Raw genomic sequence first — 7868 nt, forward strand, 5'->3', positions numbered from 1 at the left:
CTCTTCTTGATTACTATCGCTGGTAACGAGATGACTATCGAAAAGCGATTGACGAGACAGGCCTGACCATTTAAGATGACGACAATCTCATTGGTCACATTGAATTACCCCCTCAGTCTTCTTAGGATTTGTTTTTAAAGACGTGTTTCTAATCGGTGTATAATCAGGAAGAATTTATTAGCCTCTTCGCATTCGACAACGCGCATTGATACCCATCTATTTAGCCAATGAACTGATAACTTTGCCCGAACTTGATAGATTTTTATCTTCTCCTTATTAATGGACTTATAAGCAGCGTTTAAAACATTCATTAATTAAACAGACGTTTTGCCTAAATCTCTTAGTGTCGTAGAGTCCTCGGTTACGTAACTTTGAAAGTTGCATAAACCTGACCATATATGGGATACCTATCGATATGGGACTGCTGACGTGAGTCGTTGGACTCAAAAACAGTGTCAACAAAAATGAACGAAAAGAAAATAAAGCCGAAGTGCTTTCCATTTCCGCGTCCGTCCCCAAAAAAAAAAAATGCCGGCTCGCTTTACACAACAAATACCTTTTTTTTTTTCTCTTCCTCTTTCTTGTTCAATTTTCCAACAAGTCTATACGACCACTTTCTCTTAACCGCACAAAAGCCACTCCATTTCCTTATGCGTGATTGGCTCCTGCAGGGTAAAACGTAAACCCAAAACCATTTTCAATAAAAAACTATCGACACGTACGATCGCGGATATCTTCTTCGTTTAGGTGGGAGGGAAAACAAAAGAAGATTGTCGTGGACGATATGCACACATTTGCTCTTCTGGTATACTACATCGAGTGACTGGCGAATGCGTTCCGTATACGTATGTAAGAAATTGAATTTCAAAGCAGCACGCAGGCGGATGTAGACTGTCGTTCAAGCATCGAGTGAAGGGGATGTCTATACTTGTATTCAACATTTCACCATGTGTATGTACACCTTGCACGGCCTTGACGGCTGCACCTTCTTCACGGATGCGCCTTTTATTGTGTTTGCTATATATTTCAAGAACAGTATATTGAAGAACATTTCATAATCGGTCCTCTAATTCGAGTTGTTGCGGTGCAGGTACCCGTTTCTAATTGACGTTTGAACGTTTTGTGGCGGCGCTATTGAAATTTTCAACGGCCAAACAAACCGTATCGAATGCGTTTCCTCAAATTTCATGATTTTCTTAACGAAGCGGTTAACATTCCCTTCACGTTTAAATACGCATGCTTGTTTAGACGCCGTTCTTCGTGATACGATGGGCTTTGACATCAGAAATAATTCTGCCTTCACCAACGAAATTATAATTTGCCCAGAAAATAAAAAGTGAATGAAAAAAATTCAGCACAATGTACTTATAATTTTCGTGATTCCCTCTTTTTTGTCTGCATTCAACAACAGATTATAATAAAAAAAAAAAAAAAATTTAGAGGACATGTTGAATAAGAGAAAGGTGTTTTTTTTCTGGGGGGGGGGGGGGGACGCGATAAGAAATTGAAGGCATACTTCTCAACAAGTAGCATCTTCAAGGACGTAAGACATTTCATGTGTAGAGGTGCATCAACGAGTTTCTTCTTCGACACTAGCGGCCGATTAGGCAGTGCATTTATCTCCTCCGCGCTAAATTGTGAGAGTCAAAACGGGCAATAGCGGCAACGTCACACACAACTTTTACTTTGGTGTGTCATTTTATGTGCCGCTATGTGTGTACGTATACTACAGCCTTATGTGTCTGTAAACATCCTCGGCCCTCAAGGCAACGATGTCTTGATGACTTTTGAATTTCCCCCTTTTTTCTTTCTTTTACCTTTGATGGAAAGGAGAAAATCGAAAGTTGTGGACGGCCTTGGGCCGTCGAGCACCTGGACTGTGTGCACACGTTTTTTTTTTCTTCTCGTCATATCGTCAATTTTTTCTGTCGGCTTTTTTATTTTTACGATCCGTCACGTAGCGGAAAGGTTCCCACACAACGACCTGTACGTGTATATTCATATTGATTTTCCCTTTTTCTCTTACTGGCAATCATTTGTTATTATTTTCCAACGTTTATGGCAGAAAATAACACAGACACACAAAATGGGACATGAATAACGCGAGTGCCCATCATTTTTGATTTGTCACACTTCCATCTCGTTTATTTCCGTTTGTTATCCAAGGATATCACTATAATAGGAGGCCTAAGATTACGTCATCGATTATTATTAGTCCTTTTGTTTGTTTTCCGTTTTCATTCTGTTTTTTTTTTTTTTTTTGTTTTTTTTTTAGTATAAGAAAATTGTATACAAAGGGAAGGATGGGCCAAAAATGGTTTTGTTTTGTTTCGATTTTGAAAGAATTGGGCAAAAAACATTTTTTTTATTTACGAAGACCAAGTCTTTGATCGAGGAGTCCGAGCATGAGGAGCTTCTGTTTGGTGCTCATACCGGCGGCGCGGGCCTCGTCGGCGGCGTTGGTGCGGGCGATAATAGCCAAGGCGCGCTTGATGGCCGGCGACGGCTCCGGGGCGACGGGCAAGTGGGCTCCCTGCGGCTGGAACCCGTTCTCGTCGGCGACGAAGGTCAGGGCGATTTTCTCGCCTTCCGGAGAGCTGTAGGACCAGGAGCCGCGGGAAGTGGCTCCCGATTCCTCGCCGATCTGTTTCTGGGCTCCTTCCTCTTCGCGTGTCACGCCATCGGCCGTTTCGAACCTGTTTTTTAAAATCATTTTTAAAGGTGAAAATTCGTTAAGAGATTATACATTTGATGAACTTACTTGAATTTGTAACTGCCATCCAAGTTGGGTCCTTCGCTCTCGGATGTGATGATTTCAACGGGCGGTTTGACCGCATCCTGCGGCATGGCGGCCACTACGCCGATCAAAACTGCTAAAACAAATACCTGCGTGTGTTTGCGTCGTACGAAAATCAAAAAGTCGGTTGAACTCTCCATTTTTAAAACGATAAATAATTTTCAAGAAAAGGTAGAAACGATGAGACGGAACTCACCTTCATTGTGCGGATGCTTGTGATGATGTGCGACGCTCGCTTGTTGTCTACCTGCCGTTTTATACATTCCGGAAAAAATGGTGGGCGCCTCCTTGAGAGTGCCTTCGTGAGTCTCTATTTTTTTTTTTTTTTTTTTTTTTTTATCTCTCTCTCTCTCTGTTGCCTGCCTGTTTACTGGAGAGGAAGGAACCAACCAACAGAAAACAGAAAAAATCGATTTTCCCTCAAGGACTGCCTTCTCTTTCTTGTGAACACATTTCATCACCTGGTCGTCCTCCACTTTATCCTCCACCCCCTCTTTCTCTTTCAACTATTCCTTTCTATACACGACGCTTCTTCTTCACAACAAAAACTCTCCATTTCGCTTGAGAAAAAAAAAAAAAAGAAGAAGAAGAGAACGATGAGCGATGGCGTGTCTCCATATCTCCCTCGCGTACAAGCGTGATAATGTACCTGGTTCTTTTCTTTTTTCTGGTTCGCATCGTTTCGTCGGCAATGCTTTTTTTTACCTGCCCATTTCTCAACATTCCGTCGTCATGTCTCCCCCTTGAGGTTTTTTTATTTCTCAAGTATTGTAATGGTTCATTGATGGATAGCATTTATATGGAACCTTCCATGTTCTTAATTTTTTTAAGGTTTTAGACTAGCGTGATTCGAATACTTTTTTGATGAATACGACCAGAATCTTGGAACACGAACCTTTCTCTTTCCTTTTCTTTTTTTTTTTTTTTTTTTGTTTTAAGATTCATTTAGTTTATTTGCAATTTCAATGCATTGTACGTAACTATGCATATCCGGGATCTGGTTCTGTGCACAGTACAAGGTAAAACCCTCGAAGGAAAAAAAACTATAAAATTACACATTTGCATTTTATTGTACCGGCCAATTCTGATATCCTGCTAAGATTAATACGATGACTGGAGGGCTGAGTTAATTTACCGCACGTGATCCATCAGCGCCGACAAGCTGACGATCGAGGCTGATCATTCGTTTTATTACACACAGTATGCAACACACATTAACAGTATTTTGGAATTTAATTAAAGATGGAGGCCGGCGAAAAATGACCTAATCGCTAGCGTTTTGATGTCCAAATAGGACCTAAATATGTGATGTGATAGTTTCACTTTTGGATCAAAAACAGTTATTATATGACACTGTCATCGTCAGATGCCTCACGAAACATCAATTTCGCTTAAAGACATTAGGAACTCTTTTCCCCATGTGCGGCCTTTGAAATGAACAAGAAAGTCGGAAAAGAGAAATCTTTTAAAGTCAATAGACGGCTGGTTTATGCAAGGCGCGTTGGAGCTATACTGGAACTGAAAGGCAAAAAAAGAAGAATTTGCCAGTGTGGTTTCACTTGGTTCGGCACCGTGCGAATATGGCATGCCAATTGTGAGGAAGAAAAAAAGGAAAATGCTTTGACTTTAACCGAAATAGAAGGACTAACATAAGCGCCGTTAATGGTCATGCCTTTGCGAGCAGAGCCCCTCTTCGTTTCTCTACGTATTTCTTTTGTTGTCGATTTCAGGTTATCACACTTTCACCTACGTCCGCGTGCGTGTAATAACACCGTCCGCACATACAAACCATTCCTTGCTTATATATCACATGCACGCATCATCTTGTGTTCAGCCTATGTTATTAGCAATCGTTGGTCCAAGACAAACAATAAGGGAACTGGCCGGTTGAGGTATTTGTATTCTGCGTACGCTTGCAAAATGAATAAGGATCGCGAAAAGAAAAATGGCAGACATGATGTCTCTGCCGGTCAGAAGATGATGGTCGCCACGCCCCAGGGTCTACGCCCCTTTAACAGCCTTTTTCAAAAAGCTCATGACTGAAAGCTGTAATGGCTAATAACGTACCACGTATTGCACATAAGAAAGTCTATAGATGCACGCAGATATTGGCTTATTTCGTCATGACTCCATTTCTCGTTATAAACAACTTCGATCTTCAATCGGCAAGTTTCCGTCTGATCGATGTCTTATCGATTTGCTTCTGCTCTTACACTCTTACATAGTTCGACATAATGATGGCAAGGATATTCCGTATCAGTAGCCTACCTATATATCGACAGCCCACCGTTAAAGAACTGGAACTCTTGGGCTTCCGGTTGTTGGTCAACCGCGTTCGTGATTTGGTTTTGCCCATTCATTTGTTTTGAACTGGAGGTTGTACCGGATTAGTATATGATATGAAAATTCCTATAAAACGTAACCCTATGTGATGGTTACAAAAAAAAAATGAAAGTCTCAAATGCGCATCTCCTCGACCTGTACATCGATTCCATCTAACCAAGAAAAATAAAACGGGGTCAAATGGTTTGGAATTCACGAATCTACCCCCGGACAAGGAGGTTGTAATGACTGGGTGGAACACTTAACAATTCATTTTTTCAAAAAACATTTCGCAGAAGACCTACGAAAAAAAAAAACGAGGACAAACGTCAATCAGGCAGACTGTTCTTCATCTTTAACCTATCATTATCAATGGTATAATTTTCACGTTGGAGGCCGATGTTGACGTCGCTAAATAGTGTTAAGCATGCCGACGGTGCATACAAACTGACACGGTTGATTACTCACGCGTAACGTCCACACAAGGCGTGTGGTCACGACTGTGTCATCTTCTTCGGCGTGTCAAGGTTGTCGGATCTCAAGCGTAAAGAACTCGTGAGTCCGGCAGTGAAACACTCTAATCACCCAACAGTGGAGAAAAAAAAAGCTGACGACTTGATTACACTTGCTAACAGTAGCTAAAAATAAGAAAGCGCACCTGTAGTTTTTTACTATTAGAACGACCTTGCTTCTTTTACCTGTTCAACTTGCGGTTCTTTTCTTTGGAATGTTTTCCTTTTTACCTAAGTTTTTTTTCCTTCTCTTTTTCTAAACTTTAGCTGCGCACTTTACCACCGCATCTGTGCCACACACGTACCAGTCAATTGAATCCCGCGGCTGAACGATGTCAGAAAAAAAAAAGAAATATTTAGAGTCGCATATACGGGAGGTCAACCGCAAAGTTCGTGCAGGACTTTTTTGAGGTTAGTCACCAGAGGGATTCGTAAGAATTGCAAAGAGCGTCTCGTGTGTCACGCATAATCGTCGTGATGGCAGCGTGTCCGCTCGCTATTCGTCATACATCGTCGTTTTTGAAGGACGAACATCAAACACACCGCGTCATCATTCACAGCAGCATAACTTGCATACGGCACGTAGTTAACGGCCGTAGGTAACGAGCAGCGCGGGAATAAGGTCAATTCTCTCAGTGTGCCTCATGGTATACGTTATGGAATTTAGATGCGTCTGTCCCTTTTTATATATCAAACAACGTCAATAGCCTTACTGATGACGAGGCACATGGAGCGAAAGGACAATTCAAGTACAGTACATCGTCAGAGATTTTTATGGGTTTTCCTCTTACTCCGTGTGAACTGCAAGAGTTGAACAAAGCAACAAGCTTTTAGAAAATTGAAGAATGAGGGACGATTTGTTATAGGTGGACGTGCAATTCGGAATGGCCGATTGCAAAAGAAACCCATGGAAATGGCAGAGCCATGAAGGGACAGCATTGGCCAACGTGCACAAACGCCGAAGATCGTGATTTATGGAGATGGCAAATATGCAGTGGTAAATCAAATAAAAGGAAAGCGCAAAAAAAAAAAGAACAATAGAACAAAAATGGCATTAACATTGTGAATATAATGCCATAAAGTGAAGATGGCGAAGAACTGGCATCATTTCCGTGCGCTACACGAAACCCATTGAGCGCGCGAAATATATTTTTATTTTATTACGAACATGATCGTAAATTTACCACGACTAAAGCTTTGCTTATTCGTAGCCGACATTTGAATATTGTGGTGTTCCAGCCACATGGTAACTAGAAACTTCTTCCTTTATCAGCTGTCCTTTTGCAAGTTGTGTTCCTATATTTTCTTAGGCGTTCTATAATTTGAATCGATTTAACTTACCAAACATTTCTATATGATGAAAATTAATATCTAATAAAAGTGAAAGTGAAACTTCTATTCATTCGCGATGCGTGAGTGAATTAAAAATGAATATTCGATCATCAAAGGACCTGATGAAAGGATTGGATCTTAAGCGGGTCGAGTGGTTCCCACGGAATCAGTAAACGAAATTGTGCAATCATTAAGCAAACATCCTTTAAGCGAACCACAGCCGGTTTTATGTATAGCCTTTAATTATTATTATTGTTGTAGTTTAGTGGTGGTATATTGTACAGGTCAAGTGAGTCTCGTCTCGGAGAGAGCGATTAAACGAATGACAATAAAATAAAAGGGACATTGTTAAATGTTGAGAGATCAGAGAGAGAGAAAGAGAGAGAGAGAGAGAAAGGAGGCCATGACAACAAGCTCCGTTAAAACCCACACATAAAAAATGCAGGCAAATACACATTGGTTACAACGTTTACACCTTTTGGCAAATGCAGGTGGAAAGAAAATTTCAAAAAAAGAAAAGAACATCACCAAAGAAAACTTGAATAGCGCGAGAGCTATTTGATTTGATGATGATGCGATACGTGAATTGAGGAAGAGATGGACCTTTGCCAAATGGTTGGCAAAAACAAAAAAAAAAAAACGAACGAAAATTACTGTGTGTGTGTGCCTTATCAATCTTATCGTTTACCTGAATTCACATCTCAATGCTCCGTCACAATGGAAATGCAAACGAAATACGCGAAAAGTTGATGCTTACGCCACCGTGTTCATTGCTTTTTTTTTTTTTTGAATAGGCAGGGAAGGGTATGAGGTACACGGAGGAGGAGAAAGGAAGATGGGTCGTCACGATTTCCCTGCTGCTTATAGATGGTTCGTAATTTTCTTTTGGGTTGGAAGGGAGATTC

At 40.9% G+C, this 7868-nt stretch overlaps 1 protein-coding gene across 1 annotated transcript; it reads right to left on the minus strand.

Moving 5' to 3' along the window:
* Positions 1–2116: 2116 nt before the first annotated feature.
* Positions 2117–3144, minus strand: LOC130691594 (cuticle protein CP14.6-like). Its single transcript, XM_057514554.2, has 3 exons — positions 2994–3144; positions 2762–2886; positions 2117–2696 (listed from the first exon to the last, which is right to left on the minus strand). The coding sequence occupies exons 1-3, from the start codon at positions 2997–2999 to the stop codon at positions 2366–2368; spliced, it is 462 nt and encodes a 153-aa protein (XP_057370537.1). The 5' UTR covers positions 3000–3144; the 3' UTR covers positions 2117–2365.
* Positions 3145–7868: the final 4724 nt, after the last annotated feature.

Source organism: Daphnia carinata, chromosome 1, assembly GCF_022539665.2.
Source record: "Daphnia carinata strain CSIRO-1 chromosome 1, CSIRO_AGI_Dcar_HiC_V3, whole genome shotgun sequence".
NCBI lineage: Eukaryota > Metazoa > Arthropoda > Branchiopoda > Diplostraca > Daphniidae > Daphnia > Daphnia carinata.

Bases quoted from the DNA above. Each gene is read 5' to 3' on its own strand.
- LOC130691594 (XM_057514554.2), bottom strand. The intron at 2,697-2,761 runs GTAAGTTCATCA...TTTAAAAAACAG, and splicing joins GATGGCAGTTACAAATTCAA to GTTCGAAACGGCCGATGGCG.